This window comes from Brassica napus, chromosome A7 (assembly GCF_020379485.1).
Source record: "Brassica napus cultivar Da-Ae chromosome A7, Da-Ae, whole genome shotgun sequence".
Lineage (NCBI taxonomy): Eukaryota > Viridiplantae > Streptophyta > Magnoliopsida > Brassicales > Brassicaceae > Brassica > Brassica napus.
Window position 1 is genome coordinate 20,571,159 of NC_063440.1, and position 20,087 is coordinate 20,591,245.

The 20,087-nt window shown below is 33.0% G+C and overlaps 3 protein-coding genes and 1 long non-coding RNA gene across 5 annotated transcripts; 3 read left to right on the forward strand and 1 right to left on the reverse strand.

Moving 5' to 3' along the window:
- Positions 1–295: 295 nt before the first annotated feature.
- On the reverse strand, positions 296–4,316 carry LOC111210228 (mitogen-activated protein kinase 15-like). The gene is made up of 11 exons (XM_048735798.1): positions 3,617–4,316; positions 2,691–3,099; positions 2,478–2,605; positions 2,312–2,371; positions 1,907–2,056; positions 1,619–1,774; positions 1,318–1,455; positions 1,156–1,229; positions 954–1,055; positions 621–843; positions 296–500 (listed from the first exon to the last, which is right to left on the reverse strand). Exons 1-11 carry the CDS (start codon positions 3,842–3,844, stop codon positions 438–440), a joined length of 1,731 nt encoding a protein of 576 aa, XP_048591755.1. The 5' UTR covers positions 3,845–4,316; the 3' UTR covers positions 296–437.
- Positions 4,317–4,691: 375 nt separating this feature from the next.
- LOC111199384 (peptidyl-prolyl cis-trans isomerase FKBP17-3, chloroplastic) lies at positions 4,692–5,987 on the forward strand. Its single transcript, XM_048735799.1, has 3 exons — positions 4,692–5,206; positions 5,395–5,439; positions 5,528–5,987. Exons 1-3 carry the CDS (start codon positions 4,737–4,739, stop codon positions 5,883–5,885), a joined length of 873 nt encoding a protein of 290 aa, XP_048591756.1. The 5' UTR covers positions 4,692–4,736; the 3' UTR covers positions 5,886–5,987.
- Positions 5,988–9,983: 3,996 nt separating this feature from the next.
- On the forward strand, positions 9,984–12,655 carry LOC111199489. 2 transcript variants are annotated; one of them, XR_007314681.1, is made up of 4 exons: positions 9,984–11,520; positions 11,652–12,071; positions 12,173–12,483; positions 12,567–12,655. It is a non-coding gene; the product is annotated as an uncharacterized LOC111199489 (long non-coding RNA). The 2 variants fall into 2 exon arrangements; XR_007314680.1 differs by having other exon boundaries at positions 9,991–12,071.
- A 366-nt stretch (positions 12,656–13,021) lies between these two features.
- Positions 13,022–16,795, forward strand: LOC111210232 (probable inactive serine/threonine-protein kinase fnkC). The gene is made up of 6 exons (XM_048735802.1): positions 13,022–13,240; positions 13,372–14,781; positions 14,921–15,090; positions 15,200–15,479; positions 15,573–15,721; positions 15,837–16,795. Exons 2-6 carry the CDS (start codon positions 14,354–14,356, stop codon positions 15,974–15,976), a joined length of 1,167 nt encoding a protein of 388 aa, XP_048591759.1. The 5' UTR covers positions 13,022–13,240; positions 13,372–14,353; the 3' UTR covers positions 15,977–16,795.
- The last annotated feature ends 3,292 nt before the right edge of the window (positions 16,796–20,087 follow it).

The following is a 20,087-nucleotide window of genomic DNA, read 5'->3' on the forward strand; positions in this document are numbered from 1 at the left end:
TGGTTCATTAACGTGTTTTAGTGAGCTCTGTTGTTGGAATGTCAGAAAGTACAAATTTTTTTAATCATTTATACGAATCCGGATGAAGACATGTTTATAAAAGATGTTCAATGTAATGCAAAAAAAAGAGAGCCAAAAATCTTTATGAAATGATTCAATGTAGTAGATGTAATGTGGTGAATGTAGAACTGTTAGGTGTCGTGGTGGATGTGGAACTGTCAAACATAGGTTTTTGATACAATTATCCATTGTAAAACCATTAGTGTATTATTAAATTGTTAATAAGACAATAATCTTAAAAACATAACTAAGTTTATTAAATATTATTTTAATGCTACAACAATCAAACTCAAACTCAAATTCTGAGTGAGTGTGAGAGTGAGAAACCGCACATTTGTTTCTACAACTCTGTATAAGAACAAATAGATTAAAAAAAATTAAGTATTGTGTAGAGATGCAACTTTCTCAACTATCTCATCTTGTTCCTCTGCTATGGCGTCCTGCAATATAACACACCAACGCTTTTACATTTATCGCACAAGAAGAGTGTTTACAAATTTTTGAATCACTAATCAACAAAATCTTTTCATCTACAGAAATGAAGTTTTCCTTTTATATACCTCAGTGTTGGTTTTAGGTTGGACACCTATACACTTAGAACCACTGATGCTAGCGCTTTTCATCAGGTTACGTGCACTGTATCCTCCTCCATTATCTGTACCTTCAGGTTGTTGTGAAGCTTTGGGACTGTCTAGGGTTGATGCTACAACAGCTGATATTCTTCTCTCAATATCGTTGCTGCTTTCTTCATCTGTCTCATTTTTTGGTGCAGGAACTCTTTCTCTGAAAATGCAATGCAAGCACGGCAATAATGTTGGTTGGTTTTGTTATGTAGTGAAAAGACTAGTTGATGCGGAGACAATAGTTTGTAAAATTTTTTGGTCTATTTGTACCTTGGTAAAGAAGCATGCTGTCTCTGAAGCGCGGTACTTCTTCCGCCCTGACCTTGATTTTCTTCAAGATGAGCAAACTGCCTCCTAAATCTATCTACCCCACTGTACCGTCAAATGAATATTCTCAGCATGATGTTCTCTTTCATATTAGTTTCAAAATGATATACTTTTAGTCAGTTAATTTAAGGATCAATTGGCTAACCTAGGGTACATGAAGCTGAGGTCATTGCCACCACGAAGGTATTCCTCCTGCATCTGAGGATGATACTCCAGTATCTATGTTTTTTTTTCCAGATAACTAATCCATTAGCATCATTCAGAGGAGAGAATAAAAATCAAAGTAGAGATGTAAAAGGCTCAAAACCTCTCTGTAGATCAACTCTCTGACATCATCTTTTGTTAACTTCTTTCTCTCAAACTCAAATTCAAGCTTTGAGATCGGCTGTGTTGATGGTTCCCTCTCTGAACTCGAAACACCTTTAAAATACGGATCAGCCAGTGCCTACAAATACAAGCAGAAAGACAAGATCATACACAGTGAGCATATAATTTCAGTTTTTTTTTTCCTTTGAAATTCCAATCTTCCAGTTTCTGCATCAATGTGGACGTTCTCAAACATAGTTTCATCGATCTCATGTATGAAATACTATTTGCTTACAGCTTACTTCTTCGGCTGATGGACGATCTTTTGGATCAAATGCAATCAGGCGTTGCAACAGGTGGAGAGCAGAAGGATCAGCTTTAGGGAATTTTTTAGAGAATGGGACTGGCTGTTTCTTTCTCATGTTGCCAATATATCTCCTCGCCTTATCATTTCTGATCTGTCAATATGAAAGAGAACATTATTCATTATAAGGAAAATCAAGATTACTTTCTTAGATGAAATATATGTTTGATCAAATAGTTTTTCAACCAATGAAAATCAAGATTACTTTCATAGTATAACTACTGACCTTGGATATTGCTTCAGGAGGTGGAGTGCCAAGAAAATCGGTCATGATATCCAATTGGTGAACTACATTTTTCCCGGGAAACAACGGCTTCCCTAGAAGCATTTCAGCGAATATGCAACCGACGCTCCAAATATCAATCGCAGGGGTATACTGAATTTAACAAAAGTAGAGTTAGCATGAGATCTCTAGTTAACTCTTATCCTCCATGTATGTAGATAGTGAACACGAGGAGACCATTGCACAAAAAAAGACTCAAGGCATACATTATATTATAAGAGTTAGAAAATAAAAAGTAAAGCAAGTTCTGGTTAAAACAAAATGTTTGAGGGATGAAGAGAAGCTGATTGTTGTACATTCCTGCCTACGTGAGTAGCATGAAATGGATAGAATAGTTATAAAGCTTACTTTGGAGAAGAAAGATCCACAGAGTTCAGGGGCACGATACCACCGAGTTGCAACATAATCCTATAAAAAAACAGATAGGTAAGCGTGAGTGCATAAGCACTAAAAGGGAATGATACCTTATCCAACATAAGTCTTACAAAAACAAACATTGTGATAGATGACTCACAGTCCAAAAGATAGCAGAGGGGGCGTCATCAAAAGATACACGAGCAAGCCCAAAGTCACAGATCTTCAACTTGCAATCAGCATTAGCTAGAATGTTCTTTGGTTTCAAATCCCTATGAAACACATTCGCTGCGAAACAGAGTCGTAGTTGTTCAAATCATCTTATTAAGGCAACCACAAGTGGTGAGGAAAGTGTAAAATTCCAGAAACTAACCAGCATGAACGTACTTCAAACCACGGAGAAGCTGATACAAGAAAAACCGATGATGCTCAGGAGTCAGATCATCGTTAGCCTTAATCACCTGATGAAGGTCAGACTCCATCAACTCGAAAACTACGTAAACATCACGAAACTCTCTTCTTGAAGGAGGGAGCATGATGTGTTTAATCTGCACAACGTCAGGGTGAAGAAGCAAGCGCAGCAACTTGATCTCCCTCAAGATCCTAGTAGCGTCAGAGATGTGGTCGAAGACATCGTTGATCTTCTTGATAGCAACTCTTTCTCCAGTGTGGGTGTCAATAGCAGAACCAACAACTCCGTAGCTTCCTTTGCCAACTACTTGTTGGATCTGATACCTGTTTGCTTCTCCATACTCAGTGAAGAAGTCCGCATTAGGTATAGCCTGAAGATACAATGTCAAATCAGATTCAAACTATCACCAAAGCACGAACTAGGCCTGGGCGTTCGGGTTCTGGTTCATGTCAAGTTTTTTTCAGGATTTTCGGAACAATGCTCATAAGTCCCATTCGAGATTTTCAAATCTTGGTCGGGTTCAGTTCCCTGTTTCTGACCAATGTTTTAAATCACCCAATTTTTTTATAAAAAAAACTACTGAAATTAACCAAAATATCTTAAAAATTTAAATCATTTGAAAAATCCTATAAAAACTAACCAAACTACCTAAACTACTATTCAGAATAACAAAAAAAGATAAAAAACTACCAAAAATTTGGATAGTACTAGTTCGGATTTCAGTTCAGTTCGGAATATAACAGGTATGAGGTATCCAAAGTACATGTCCACCATTTGGATATCTTTTAAAATGGTTCAGACCGTACTCAGATTTTTCGGGTCGGATTCAGTTATCAGTTCAGTTACAAATGGCCAGACCTAAGCACGAAACCTAGAAATAAACTTACCTTCTTTTGAGCATCCATGGGTGAATGATCTCGTTTTGGAACCTTGATTTGATTTAGCTTTGACGGATCTAAAGCTACAATATCATTAGTGTTCTTTGAATCACCGTCGTCGACTAAGTTATCGGGATTGTGAATCTGATCGTGAGTGTTGGAGGAAGAAGAAGGACGACGTTGGAAGAAAAGCCAACGAAGAAGACCGTCAACGAGATTGCTACCACCACCACCCATTGGTCAAGAGGCTAATAATAAGCAGAGACTCTCCGAGTTTACTCTCAGCCAAGCGTTTCTTCGTCAATGGTTCCACACTATTCGCCGATTCTTTCGAGGAGTTTAAAGCATCTTCTTCGTCTTCTCTCTTACTATTTAATTTTCCATTTTTGTTTGTTTGATTTATTTAATTTATTTATCTACTTGTACTACCAGTTGATTTGCAAAAGAGACAAATTGACTGACAGTCAGAGAGACGCGCGCACGAGGTGGAAGAACGGACAACAAGATAAGTTGTTGACCAGATCGGTTTGATTTTGGTTTGCATGCGTGGTTTATTAAACCAGTATTCTGATTGTGGCACTGTTTTGATTACCTCCAGTCGTTAAAAAATATTTATTTTATATATTTAAAGGAAAAATAATATTTTTAATTTTATAGATATACATCCAAATTCGTTTTTTTTTAATTAAAAAAATGAAAAAGTAAAACATATATATACTATTATTTACGAAGTAAATTTTTGGAATCGAACTCTTACTTTAAAAATTAGATTGGTTAATATTATTTATACTCGTGAAGGTGAAGGTGAAGGATTAGTCTATCGCGTTGTGTTGCTTGCACAGTGATGTTCATGCCTAATTTTCTCTATTTTGTTTTACAAAACTGAAACTGTGTAATTTACAAAAAAATAAAATAAACTGAAACTGTAAAAAAGATAGAGAACGTAAAAAAAAGAACTATTTGTTTAATGGGATTATTTGTGAAATAACCAAATAAAAAGGGAAAATTAGTTTTGTAGAGAGAAGGGTAGAGAGAGATAGGAATACAAAAGAGGAAAGAGATTGTGGTTTTGGTTAGATAGTGAATTTTAGTTTTTTTGTTGGTTATTTGACCCAATTTCCCTTGTTTAATGATATATCATTGTAATTTCGTCGACAAAAAAAATCTTTTAGACATGAAAACTGCAGTCTTCATGCACCACACAAACAAGATAACGTTACTGTTTTATTATTCAGATATATCTTATATAAAAAAAGTCACAACAATATGTGTTCCTGCTTTTGACCAATCCTCTGAAAAAATGGCTACTCTCTTCACTGCGACGACGGCTCCTACCAACCACCGCTTCCTAACTCCTCCTCAACATCCGAGACAGAACCTTCCATCTCAGCCGCTAAGCGTCTCCTTCAAGGAGAATCCAGCACATGCGTCAGTCGCATTGCAGGAACAGCAGCAGATGACGGATTGGGTGGCTTATCCGGTGACGCGACGGTTCAGTGTCGGTGCTGGATTTGCCTGGGCGGGGTTTCTAGCTTTCGGAGCTGTCTCCGAGCAGATGAAGTCACGACTCGATGTGTTTCAAGAAGACAATAACACAAGGTTCGAATTATACATCATAGTCTTCTCTTTATCGTATTAATAAGAACTGGAGACAGAACATTAAGTGAATGCTTGCTGTTCAAGCAAAGATACATAGAAGGGAATCAGGGTTTATTTGTTCTTCAATGCCTTTTAGGTTTTGGAATCATACACTTGAAATGTCTTTTTGTAATTTCTTGATTCTGCAGAGTTTTAGAGAAGCAAGAAGAGATCGTCTTACCAAATGGCATAAGGTACATTTCCCCATAACATATGTTGATCATCATGTTTCATCAACTGAAAAGCAACATGAAATCATCTACAGAATTTGAACTGTGTCAGGTACTATGATCTACAAGTTGGAAGTGGAGCTACTCCAAGCTCAGGATACTTGGTTGTGTTTGATGTAAAGGGACAAGTACATGGAACAGAACAAGTGTTTGTCGACACTTTTGGAGGCAAGAAGTCACTTGCGACGGTAATGGATTCAAGACCATATAGCAAGGGGATATGTCAAGGGGTGGAGTATGTTCTGAGGTCAATGAAGGCTGGAGGTAAACGTAGAGTGATCATTCCACCTTCCTTAGGGTTTGGAGATAAAAATGTCGAATTCGGACAGGGTCTGCAGATTCCTCCATCTGCAACACTTGATTATACCATCGAGGTTGATACAGTCTATTGTTTTCAAACCATTGTATGAGAGATTATGAAGTTCACTATGTGTATTGAAGTTTCACAACATTTTTTTTCTGTTTGCACAGATAATCTCTATAATAATCAAAGAACATGTATTTTTCATGTATATTTTTTTTTATATTTGAAGAGTAAAACGGAACATATATATAACTATGTATGTTTTTGAGGAAGCACAAACTTAGTTATACTTGATGTTCTTATTCTTAAGGCCACTTGGCATTTTCAGCAGGTAAGTCTCAGCTCTTCTCCTCTGTTTTAATCATGTTCCTTACATATTAGATGTAATTGGGTGGTTTATACATATAATATGTTGTGGATAGTTCGAAAGCCAGATGATCCATGTGTATAAAACATGTTAAACTTGGGTATAAGACGAATGTTTCATCCGTTGTTTCTAAAATTGACTCGGTATATATTTTACATAGATATATATTATGCAGTATAAGATGGGTGTACAATATGAAGGGTATTTAGAGTGTATCTAAATGGAGTTGGGTCTGGAACTAGCAATTCGTTGTCATTCTTTTTGTCGAGTGCGTCAAATGAAAGTAGTTGCGATGAAAGCTAAGTTAGCCGAGTAAGAGTTCATTAGTTCAATTGGAAAGGACTTTGGCCTGCTGGCCCTTGTGTAGAGGTTTCTAATTCCAGTGATTGTTGAGACGAAACTAATATCACATAATGGGCCTTAGAGAATTACAGATTTAAACTATCAACCTCTTGGTATTAGAAAAAATTATATATATACATAATACATGAAAGCCAAGTTACGAGTACCTGAACCAATCCAAACATGTGTATAGACAGGGTAATTAAGTATCTCGGTTTGATATCTCCTTCACCGGCCCTGTTAATTAATTATGATTCCTTTAGTCTTGTTCTTTTTTTTGTGAGCAGGCAGAAGTAAATCCTAAATGGCTAATCTAGTCTTGTACTTATTTAGACTATTTAAGCGTATTTAGAAAAAAATGTTAAGTATTAACTTTTGATCTATTTATATATACTAGAGATTTTTTCCGCGCTTCGCGCGGATTATGTCTTATAAATTTATTTTATTTATAATATTATTTGTTAATTTTTTTCTTTTATATTAACTTCTTGTTTTTCCAATGTTAGTTTTTCTTAATTTAAATTTATATGTTAATAATTTTTCATTTTTTTGTTGTAGATGGAGAATTATATTTTTTATTGATGGTTTTTTGTATGTGATAGTGACATAAACTTTTTGAAATTTTAAAATAATATTATATATAGTACGATTAACACATTAAAGAAGAGAAACATATTCAGACACATTTTACACAGGTTTTATATGCATAATTTTAAACATTATATATGTATATATTATAAGTTTGAAACATGTAAATCCTTTCTAAAGCTAAATACTTGTTCTGAGTTTACATAACTTATCGAAAGTTTTATCTCTTTTTAAATTCAAATCACAGAAAAAATATAAAAAAGTCAGTATAGATAGGTTTTTTGGGCTTTTAAATCAACACTGAAAAATTACATGAATCAGATAACAACAGTTTTGTAAACAACTGGATAAAATTTGACCGAGCCAAAGATTTTCACACAATATGTTCTTTCTTCTTCAAATTGCGAAGAGCCTATAGGCACAAGAAAAAAATCATAATTTTTGTTTTCACTTATATAACATTTTTTCTCCTTTACACACGGAGTTTATTACACTGCTATAAGCAATGTAGAACTCTATTCATATAAGATTCACATCTATGCATTTTGACAAAGAAGAATTTCAGCCATCTTTAGTTTCGGAATGTACCAACTTCAGTCATATACACTATATTTTCTCTATGATTCAAAACTTATAATTTTAATATATGTGCAGATTTCCATGTGAAAAGGCACGCACGCCATCTATCATTCAACCTATTACTTTTTCCAAAGTAAACACTATAATCCTCGTTTGGTTAGCTCCACAAACTAATCTCTTTGGATCAGTTTATCAAAAAATATGGATACTAATGTCAGAAAAGAATATAAACACTATCAACAATACATATTGGCACAAGAATATTTGGTTCAAGGAACATATTCCACGTAATGCGTTTATATCATGGCTGGCTTTGCGGAGAAGACTGCCAACCAAGGATCGCTTGAGGCGTTGGGGATTGTCTCAGGAACGTGCGCCCTTTGTAATCTGGAAATAGAGACTCATCATCATCTCTTCTTTGAGTGCTCTTTCTCTCGCTTGATATGGGAGCCTTTTGCTGCTGAAGTTTGGATTTCTCCTCCGGCTGATCTACACTCTGTTGCAGCCTAGATCAATCAACCTCGCGTCAACGTAGATGCACATGCTACTCCAGTCATCAAGCTCTACTTTCAGTCATGTCTCCTCACCTTCATCAGTCATCCTTGCCTCTTTCGACCGTATGATGCGTGACCGTCTCCTCTCTTACCCGGTAAGTTCTTCTTTCTCATCTTCTCTACTTCTTTTTATATTTCTTGTATAAGACTTCCTTAAGGCTTTTTTTACCTTGAGTTGTTGTTGGTTGTTTTTGTTTCCTTGCTGTAATAAGTTGTTTAAAAACAACAGTGTAACCTTTTAGAAAATAATAATCTTAACATCTTACCAAAAAAAAACAACAAATATTGACTTATTTATGTGAATATATATTTTATTTTAAATCATTATAGTGGACGAATAAAACACCATAATTTGTACAACAAATTTTCTTAGATTCACTTCATCATACTCACCATTTTACCATTTTAATTACATAATTTTACATGAGCTTCTTCATCCTTCCCGGTTATTTTCTTTTTATTTATAACTACAATATAATGTTATAAATTATATATATTATAAATTAATAATTTATTTACCCTTAAAGTCTAACTATTAAAATATAACATAATTCAATATAGATATATGATTCTATTAATAAATTAGCAGTTACAAATTTGAAATTTCTAAAAATATCAAAAGTTGTATGTTAGTTAATTATTTTCTAAATGATATTTATTTTTAATTCTTTTTAGATGAGAATATTTTGGCTGAGGTGGATAGTCTCAAAAGCCTTGAATTTAGTCCCTTTTATATAGTAGGATAGTGGAAGGATGGCCGTCCCAATGCAACTGAGAACGGATGGAGTTTTGAGAAGTTTTTTTTAGCGAAGTTTTAAGAAGTTTATACCACTCCAAGTCGAAGATATCAAAGACGCAGCAAAATGTTTCCTTGCAACGACACCATGAAATTTGAAGCCGAGATCTTGTCCTTCTCTAAATCTGACTCTCTCTCTCTGGACTGAGGGTTTAAGATGATTCCACAGTCACTCTTTTGTTGTTTTTCCTTTTATACCTGAGATCTCTGCTATGTAATTCCACAATGGCCAAGTGATACTTTCACTCTGGTTCACTGTTTTGTTATGTTCAATAATAAAGAGTTCGAGTTTACTTGTGTCGAACTTTTGATCAATCAAACTGCAAATGTCATATAATAAACTTTACAACAGAGTTTGAAAGGCAGACCAAGTTGCTTTCAGGCTGTAACTGAAATGTTTTTATGAATGGAAATCATATGAAATTAGGTATTAATGTGAATTCCATGAAGCTTTTACCAGTTAAATAAAAAAAAGTTTTTAATTCCATACATTCATGTGGGATAAGTGAAAAAATTATGAATCACACTAAGGGTATGACTGGTTTTCCCGCTACCACCCGCAAACGCAGCTTTTGCGGTTAGTAGCGGTTGCTGGCGTTTTGCAACAATCGCTCAAACCGCTCTAAACCGCTCCAAATCGCTCTGAACCTCATAAATTCAAAAGCTGGTTCCAGCTAGCGTTTGCGGTTGCGGGCGTTTGCGGGAGGATAAAAAAAAATTATTTTTTTCCAACACAATATAAATACAAAAATAAAAAAATTCAATAAAAAAATTAAAGTGAAATTATAAAAATGCTAAAATATATCAATTAAATTTTAATTAATATTATAAAACTTTAAAATAAAAATATTTTCTATATTTTTAAAAAATTTAAACTATATCTTTCTAAATATAAATTTTATATTTATTATAATATTATTATTTTTGATATTTTTATAATTGTATAAAATGTAAATATTATTAATTTATTATTTAACAGCTGCTGCATTTGGTAGTTAACCAGTCATAAGTATCCCGCAAACGCACAAATTTCTAACCGCAGAACCAGTCGTACGAATCTTTTAAAACCGCTAGAAACCGCAACCACCCGCATCCGCAAACTCCCGCAACCGCAACCGCAACCGCTGCGGTTAAACCAGTCAGACCCTAAATATCTAAGCTGTTACTGGTTGAACAAAATTTGGAATAAGAAATGTATGGAATGGGTAATTCTTTTTGATTCCGTAAAAATACAACAGTTACAATGAAAGATCATTTATAAAGCAATCCTAATTTTTTTTTTAATGAATGGAAAAATAACAATTTCTTTGTGAAAGCATCCAACAACTTAAACTTTAAGGAATAAGTGGAATGAGTGGAATAATTTTATTTTTAGTTTAATCAATAAATACATTTTATTTCTAGTCCAATTCTATACATTCCATTTAATAATATTCCTTAATTTAACTGGTCGTTACATCCATGATAAAAATTGTAAGGAATGAAATGAATAGATAGAAAGAAAGAAAAAAATATCCATCTCATTCATTTTATCCCGTAAATTACAGTTATTTCATTTTATTATTCCATTTATTCTAATTCATTTATTCCACCAGTCTGTATTCACACATTCATAAAAATGATTACCAGTTTCAGCCTTAATAGTCATTTCCTTTCTTTATATTTAATTTTCTTATATATACTAAAAATAATTAAATGTTCTGTTTTGGTTTTGATAGATATGTAATATATCATTTTGTTTGGTTTTGTAAATTAATAAACTAATAAATAAAAATAAAATTGAAATTTTGTCAAATATTTGCATCAAAAATGTAAAACAACACGTGATATCATATGAAGGAAATAGTAATACTAAATTTCGGTCATATATGAATATGCGCCCCAAAACCGCCAGTAAAAGTGGATCCAACCTTGAGAACGTGCCAACAGCCTCCTGAATACGTAAATGTCACTATCAGATAAGATTTGATATCCTACTATATAAAATAGACTAAATCTCTGGTTCCTAAGCTCTGCCACATAGGCAAAAATATTGTGAGCCAATCAATATGACATGTCACTACCGTTCTGGGCTTTAACCCAATAAATTGGAAACCGACTTTTGCCATTTTCATTTTCGGGGCCCAAATCACTCACTCACTCAAGCCTAAAAAGCCTAAAGTCACTCCCCCGTAACCCTAATAGATATCTCCCTCAGAACAGAAAACTCTTTCGCCGGAGATCACCTCCTCTCTCTTGCTGGCAATCGTCATGGACTGGTTAAAATCTGTCAAGAGCTTTATCTTCACTTCATCTCCATGTTCAAGGTAATGACAATCACCACGAAGGTACAGATTCACTCCGGCTTGCTTCTCCACCGATTCATCAACGGCGATGTCTCTTCTCCACTCGCTATGAATCTCGTGCTCAACCATCTTTTCCATGGATTTCTTCAAAACCAAGTACAGATCTTATGATTCCAAGGAGAACCAAGGAGAAGATCATGAAGCCTTCTTCTTCTTCTTCGTCTCTCTTGGTAAGATCTTCAGTATATATTTTGATTTTCATCTACGTTCAAAGACAAGTCTTTGTGATGATCTAATCATATTCTTTATACACTTTATCTTCGGTGGATTTTCCATGAAATCATCGGTTCTGAAAGAGAAGGATGAGATGCTGCGTGAAGGTGGCTAAGGGTCGTTGGTATTTTTACGTTTGTTAACGGTGGTGGTAGCTCCAGAAGATATTTTTTTAGGAGTTTGTTTATACGATCATAAGTAGCTCTTTATTCTGGAGAATTTAATTTATATATCATCAGTTGTGCATAAATTCTCGGTTTTAGTGTCTTTATCTTCTTCTTTATTTCCAGTCAGCATGAAGGAGGAGGCTGAAAATCTTTAGAAAAGTACATCAAAATTGGGTCATGCCTTTCTAAGTTATTTTTGTAGCTTCTCCCTCTTTACAATCATTGTTGCTCTTGGTTTGGCAAATAACATTTCAATTATATGCAGGATATATTATAAAGGCTTATTCACAACGCGAGAAAAGTGTTGAGATCATCTCAGTTGCCTTCCTCAACATACTCAGGTACCAAAACAACCAGCTACCCTCAACATAATTTGCATTTAGATCCATCAGTCACTGACACATAGGATGACTTTCATCATGGATGTATTTTTTCTGTGTAGATGTAAACAAAGAAGGTGTGAATTAGAGGATGATTGTCTCCTTTTTCTATACAGAAAGATGAATTGTATCAAAATTTAAGATAGTGAGAAAGATGGTGCGAACAGGGAGTGCAGACATCAAATAATATTTGGAAGGTTCTATCTTTATGTTAATCCAAATACAATATTTCTAATATAGATGAGCAGTCACAAAGGTATCCAAATCAACAACAACTCTATCAGTGGGTTATTATACATGGATAGAGCAAGATGACATGTCTGTGCACTCTCCCTGTAAAGTCTTACCTTCCTCCGCTTCTTCTCTCTCCAAGGTTTCTCTCTCTATCTGCCAATTAACTCCTCCTTTTGTTCTGTGATGTTAAAAGGTTCATCTGTTCTTGGATTTAATTCTCAGGAGCAGTCACAGGCAGGGGCGGAGGGAGTGTATGGGGAGTGGGGTCAGCTGACCCCACTATTTTTTAATTTTTTTTTGTTTTTGTTAAAGAAAAATTATTTTGACCCCATTTAATAATAAATTTTGACCCCATAAAATTATTTTGACCCCAGTGTAAATTGATCCTGGCTCCGCCACTGGTCACAGGTTGAATTGGAGCTCACGTTATTAGAAGCTCTTGAAATCTATTCTCCCATTAAACTCCGAGGCAAGTTCTCTTCTCTCACAAAAAAAAAATCATATATTTTCCATGTCATGTCTCTGCAAATGGCTTTTGATCAGAAAGCATAAACCTTTACTCCAAAAAAAGGGATCATTTTCCCTTGCAATTCAATCCATGGCACTGATCAGTTCAGTTCTCTGGCTTCTTGCTTTCTACTAATCAGATTTTATGTTGTAATGTGGTGTGCAGGCAATAGGCATACATCACCACTTTGTTCTTTATGGTCTGATGGAGTATCTGGGCAGAAAGTTTGTCTGACATTTCCCCATACTTGCTTCTTTGCCCGAGTTCCTATTGATTTGTCTGGACTTTAAAAGAAGTCTTTTTACTATCATCACATAGCTTTGACCGACAGTTCCTGGCGGATGAGGTTCTGCAGCTACTGGATCGTTTCTACAACATAGAGATGCTGGTGAGTAATCCTTGAAGCCAAGATTTGACTATTGTGATGCTACACATAGCTATGGCTTCTAATCTGGCTGCTATTAGAATCTTGCTGAGAATCTCTCATGGTTTAATCTGTTTCCTCTGGATTTTTAACAGAAATCAGATGCTGAGGACATTGACATTCTTAACCACTAGGAAGACTTTACCTTGCCTCAGAGTTTCTTTGATATGGAAGAACAGTGACAGAAGAAGAAGAAGTGTTCTTTGCTTCCTTTCCATGCCTCTTTCTGTATATAGTTGGTTAGGTTTGTCCCCAACTCTTAATATAGAACCATCAGAGCACTACTGATCTTTTTAACTCTGTCAAATAGTTTAATAGAAACAAGCTTTTTGTTCTCTTTTCATGATGTCATTTAAATCCGTTGTGTTTGTTTGTTTGGATGGATGGAAAATTTTAATAATGCAGCTGATTGGTCTGTATATTGGAAATGTAAAATGTATCTGAACAAATCAAATAACATAAATAGGATATTTGATATCATGAGATTGACAACAAAAAAAAGAACGAAAAATGTAATTTGAAAAAAAAAAACAGTATAGGATTGAATTCAATTGTCTCTGATCTCATTTTCCTTCTGATGAAACCAAGCTATGCAACTTAATAGAAATGTCTTATTCAACTTCCAAAGCCTTTGATCAGTTCTGAAAACAAATAAACAAAACAACATGATCTCTTGACCCAAACAAGAACAGTTCATACTCATTATTACATGTTGATTACCTCTGTGACTTCTGCAGACTTAGACTCTTCTTTCTTGGGTTCATCGGTCTTGATGTTTTCTCCTGAAAATAAATCAAGATCCATTATTAAACCATCTCCATATGAGATGGTAGGTAAAACGAACACACAGTCCCTACTAAGTAATACATTCACACACCTCCACTTCTCTTTCAACTTATGGTATTTTCTTCTCATGAGTGTATATGAACAATACAATTGAAAATTATATAAGCTAATTATTGTCAATAACCCCGCGCTTGCGCGGGGCCAAGTCCCTAGTTGATATAATTTGGCGATAAAATACTACGAATGTGTGTAACTCGTGACAAATATATTAATGGGCCAGTACAATAATTCATGTCTATAAATACACAACTCAGAACCGTTACAGATACACTTGAAAAAGAAAAAAAAATGTTTACCGAAGAAAAAAAAAATACAAACTATGGAACAATATTTGTCTACTGCTTCTTCTGTCTTGTTTTCATCGTGGAAGTAGTAAGATTTGCAAAACCTTACTACAACCTTCAAAACCTAATGGAGACAGAAGCAGTACTCGAAGAAGGATTGTTGGACGCGGGGATACTTCCTTGTAACATTAGGAGCTCTGTCTCTGTTCCTGCTAGGAATCACAAAAAGCTCTCGGCAACAATAAGGGAAGAGACGAGAACTCGTCCTCCAGTTACGTACTGTGTGAAGTTCGAGTCATTTGACACAATGTCTAAACTGGTCAAAGACAACGGTGACAAGTACGAGTCACATCCTTTCTCAGGTGGATACAATTGGTACGTTGGGTGTAGTTTATAAGTTGACAAGTCCATATAGATCATATATTAACACATTGCTTTAAATCTCGTCAAAATCTAATTGGTACATGTTTTAGCTAATATATAATGTGAACCGTTTTTTTTAATATGTTTTAAGGACGTTCTTAGTCTACCCAAATGCGGACAAGCCAGTGGGCTCGGGTGGATACGTTTCGCTATACGTTAAAATCGATAACTCAAGCTTCATCGAGAATCAGAACGAAGTGTATGCATGGATCAGATTCCTCACCTATAAAAGCACTACGGACACGTACCATGAGTTCTATGGTAATAACTAATATATATATATATAATATTAGAGAGACAGTTAGGTATATTGTTTTAATCTTTTGTGGTTTCTTCAGACTAAGTGACTATAGTTTTGTCCGGTTTGTAGTGACTGACGCGCAGAGGTTTCACTTGTTTAAACAAGAGTATGGAATGCTAAACTTTCTTGAGATTGGGTATTACCAAACTCCGGTCCATGGATTCATTTTCAACGGCGGGCAGAGTGTGTTTGGCGTTGACATCGTGGTTTCTAATCCCCCTCTATGGGAGGATGTCTCTTATGAAGAAAACATTCCTGGCCCTGCTATCGGCTGGAGAATCTACAACTTCAGTAGCGGCGAGCATGACTCTTACACTTCTAACCCGTTTTCTTCTGGAGGAAGAAACTGGTGGCGCTCTCCACACACATATATATATATATATATATATATATATTTACATATAGATATACAGTATGTATTAATTTTATATGATGTGTGTAGGGTAATGAAAGTTTATCCAAATGGAGTTGGGACTGGAAAGGGTAATTCGTTGTCAATTTATTTGTTGAGTGCGTCAAACAAAAAGGGTTACGTGAAAGCCAAGTTTAGAGTTATTAACAAGACCCCATCCAAAAATGTGGAGAAACAAGGTTAATAAGGCTTATGCCGGAAAACAAAAACCTAATTAGCTTCTTTTTTTTAGTCAAAAAACCTAATTAAGCTTATCTGAAAGATGTTACACTAACTTTTGATTTGTTCCTATAGTGGAGGGATGGCCCAATGCCGAACAAAATGGATGGGGTGTCGACAAACTTATATCTATTGCAGATGTCCAAGACCCGTCCAAAGGTTTCCTCGTCAACGATGCCATCAAAGTTGAAGTCGAGATCATGGCTTTCACTTGAGCCGACTCCATCTATAACTAAGCGCTTAAGATAATCTCAAAATCATCACTTGTACGTTTGTTGCTTTTCCTTTAATAACCGGATGGATGTAGTTCCACGGGTGGCCAAGTGAATATGAATCACTATCACTATGGTTCACTATTTATGTTTCTGTGCAATAATAAAGAGTCCGAGCTTTTTTCTTTGTAAAACTTGATCAGTATCAAAAGATCACATTAAACACTTAAACTTGATAGGGTTCGATATATAAATGATCAAAGAAAAGCTCACAAGGAGAGGGAGAAAGCAACATCAACATATGTAGCTCGAAGAGATGATATGAGACGGAACTAGGGTTTTATGTATCTTACATAACAATTTTTCTCTCTCTCTGTATCAACTATTAAGACCATAACTAATCCGGGTTTTTAGGGTGGGGTCATTAGCTTCAGCTATGAATTATTTCTTAGTTTTTAACTAAGAAAAGAAAAGAATCAACTCTTACGATAAAATATATAAGAACCGGTTCTTAGCTGAAAAGTATAAAAAAAATGTCAAATCATGTGTTAAAAATTTCAAATTAAGAATCCGGTTTAAACATGCTCTAAGAATATTATACAAGAGTTGATTATAGAAATAGTATTCTTCTTCGTCGTAGCAACAATAAATAGTATTCTTCAAATTGTAGTTTTGCAATTGTCGTATTATTATTTAATCATTATCCCTTAAATTACACGTTTACGTTGCTTTTGTTTTTTTACGTTTACGTCGCTTATCAGAATCCCTTATATATTAAAAGAGAAGCATTGTAATAAATGCATTCACATTATAATAGACACGTCTCAGCCTCACAATGATTTGATAATAAATATGCTAATGCATTCACACTATAATCATAAATGTGTTCACACTATGTACTTTATATTTTTTTTAATATAAAACTCACATACATAGTTCCAATAAAACTCTGGATTTTTCGGTTCGAATAAAAATAGATAACGAATCAAAAGTCAAACTCTATATATATTATTTTTATATTTACGGATAAAGTTGAACAAAATATTCATAAATTTTAATTCGATTCGTTATCCGTTTTGATTTGAACCAAAAAATCTGGATATTTGAAACTCTACAAAACAAATCAAATACTAGAATACAATATCAAAAAAAGAAGCAAATCACAAATACCAATATTTTTAGGAACATATATCTAATTCAATATGTTATATGCATATATATACATATATATAAAGAATTATATATATATGTTATATATATTATACTTTATATCAGTTTTAAAATATTTTTATGAATTAAATTTATTATATTAGGTACTAGAATTTAAAAGGTTATATAATGTTTTATTTTGTAATGAAATGTTATTATAAAAATTATTTTTAAAATTTTATTTTATTTACGAATCAAATAGGATATTCTTTAAAATTCTAAAACATTTCGGATATCTGAGTCACCGAATATCTAGGTGGCTAAAGATCGAATCGACAAGAATGCTTTCAAATACTCAGATATTTGATATGTGTCCACCCTGATTACAGATATAATTTTATTTTCTTTATATAAAAAATGACTAATGTCAAGGTCTTTTTTATTTTAAATTAATTTTAATTTTATCTTTATGTATTATTTTGTACAAAAATGTCATTTAATATTAATTAACAATATCTTTATATATTTTTTAACTATTTTATATACTTTTTACATAAACATACATGTGCACCTTGATGTGAGCACCTTCTAACTAAGTATTAACCACAACTGAAGTATCTAATTTTTTTGAAAGTTGAAATATTTTTTCTTAATGCTTCTTTCACTACCGACCAAATTGTAGTGAAATGATTTGTCTTAATAATATTCTTTTCTATTTCTTAAACTATTATCTGTTTAAAAACTATAATATGAAACTATTGGTTCAACATAACCACTATCTAAAATTCATAATATGAAAATAAATAAATAGTATTAATTTTTGGTTTTTACCGAAAAAACTAAAAAATCAAACATTTTAACCGAATAAACTGAAATGAATATTAATTTAAAATAATAGTTATATTTTAGAAGATTAAAAACAAAAAAAAAACGTAAAACCTAACCAATATCCAGATAAAACATATTTAGTGTTTTTTATTAAAAATAACGAAACTAATAATCACATTCCGCGCAAGGCGCGGGTTATTACCTAGTAGTTTAATATTTTACAAAATTTGGTGAGATCCTTGCAATAAAAATGCTCTAAAATCGCTTGTAATTTGGAAACAAACAAGACAACGTGAGTATGCATGTTTACTTACGCTAGGATCCTTAAGCCCCATGAGTCATGTATATATAGACAAAGTTCTGCTAAAATAACGTAAACGTGCATTTAAATGTTTATTATGCAGTTATTTTTTCTTTGTAAATAATTTTGTTGGATCATTTCTAACGTATTTGTTATTTTTGGTTCTAAAATAGAATAATTCTATAATAGAAATAGAGTTTACTTCAATATTTTTGGTTTAATTATTTTATATATAGATTGTGTCTTTTCATTAAAAATTGTGGTTAGTTTTGTTTTTCCAACATGCATGCAACTATTGAAAATATTTTTAAAATAATTAAAATATCACAATAAGTGTTTTTTTGTTTTTTTTCAACATGCAAGTATTAATTATTTTTAATTAATTATAACATCTTAACAAGTGAATTCTCTTAAAAAACAGTTATAATATGTTAATAATAGTCTTTCTACAATTAATAATTTTAAGAGTTGTGTTTTTTTTATTATTAATATTGTCTTTTTCATAAAAAACCAGTGATTAGTTTTGTTTTTCTAACATACAACTATTAGAATTTTTTTTAAATAGTTAAAATTCACAATAAGTGTCTTTTTGTATTTGTTCAACATGCAAATATTAATATATTTTTTAAATTATTTATAACATCTTAACAATAGGATTCTGTTAAAAAGTAATTATAATATCTTAATAAAGTGTCTTTCTACAATTAGTAATTTATGAGTTTTGTCTACTCATTATAAAAATTTTGTATTTTCATTAAAAACTATGAGTACTTCTATTTTTCCAACATGCAACTATTTGTTTTTATAAAATGAGTTTCGTGCGATATCGCACGGATTCTTTACCTAGTAAAAATAGAGTTTACTTCAATATATTCATATAAAATATTAATATTAATTTCTAATTATAGAGTAAAATAAAAATTGTATTTTTTTCTATAAATAGAGGAATAAAGGTGTATCGAAGAAATAAAGGTGGATTGAAGAAATAGCAATTCTTTATTTTATATGAAGAAATAAGGTGTGTTAAAATAAATTTGCTTCTAAATGCTATTATAAAAATAAATATAGAGATGAAATGAAGATGCTCTGATATGTATTTGGTTGGACTCAGGGTACTATTGACCTTATCAAATATTTGGTTGATGATTTGTCTTCACCACTGACTTGTTATTTTTTTTTTATCAAGAGTAACAAACATACAATTTTAAGATAGTTAGGGAAAAGCTTTTTGATCAAAAAAAAAGGGAAATGCTTTTTATGTCTTACTATGAGTCTGGAACATTATTCACAGCGATAATATTTTTTACTTAGGTTTGCTGAAGAATAAGAGTGTATTATATAGTCATTAGTGTTTGTAACATTGTGATTAGCAAGCATATTTTTGATATTTTTAACATAATTAGCGTTGTTTTCTACATCATCACCAATGAAATTTCTCCATTAAATCAGATCTCTGATAAAGTGGTGATCTGGAATGACGTGGTAGAGAAAATGAGAGGAGGGATGTGACTGAAGACAACAACAATGGCTGGGGAGTGAGTGAAATAATCAACGAAGAAGACAATTTAGGTATACAAAAATGTAACCACATTAGGATATGAACACATTAAAATTGGACAGAAAAAAAATGAAAGAGATATCTTACCTTTCACCAAACTAGGATTACCATAACTTAAGAAGATGGCTCAAAAGTACTACAAGAGAATTCAACTGAGTGCGGATTTTGTTTTCTTCAAAAGCAACTTCATATTCCAATAATTAAACCAAAATATTTAATTTTGTATGACCAAGATGATAATTTTTAAAGAAACTAACACAACTAGTAAGTTAATATAA

Excerpts from the sequence above, each read along its gene's own strand:
- LOC111210232 (XM_048735802.1), top strand. The coding sequence starts at position 14,354 with ATGTCTATAAATACACAACTCAGAACCGTTACAGATACACTTGAAAAA. Across the intron at positions 15,091-15,199 it reads CACGTACCATGAGTTCTATG|TGACTGACGCGCAGAGGTTT; the intron begins GTAATAACTAAT and ends TCCGGTTTGTAG. Across the intron at positions 15,722-15,836 it reads CAAAAATGTGGAGAAACAAG|TGGAGGGATGGCCCAATGCC; the intron begins GTTAATAAGGCT and ends TTGTTCCTATAG.
- LOC111199384 (XM_048735799.1), top strand. The coding sequence starts at position 4,737 with ATGATATATCATTGTAATTTCGTCGACAAAAAAAATCTTTTAGACATG. Across the intron at positions 5,207-5,394 it reads CAAGAAGACAATAACACAAG|AGTTTTAGAGAAGCAAGAAG; the intron begins GTTCGAATTATA and ends TTGATTCTGCAG. Across the intron at positions 5,440-5,527 it reads GTCTTACCAAATGGCATAAG|GTACTATGATCTACAAGTTG; the intron begins GTACATTTCCCC and ends GAACTGTGTCAG.
- LOC111210228 (XM_048735798.1), bottom strand. The coding sequence starts at position 3,844 with ATGGGTGGTGGTGGTAGCAATCTCGTTGACGGTCTTCTTCGTTGGCTT. Across the intron at positions 2,372-2,477 it reads CCTCTGCTATCTTTTGGACT|GATTATGTTGCAACTCGGTG; the intron begins GTGAGTCATCTA and ends GTTTTTTTATAG. Across the intron at positions 2,057-2,311 it reads GTGGATCTTTCTTCTCCAAA|TATACCCCTGCGATTGATAT; the intron begins GTAAGCTTTATA and ends TGTTAAATTCAG.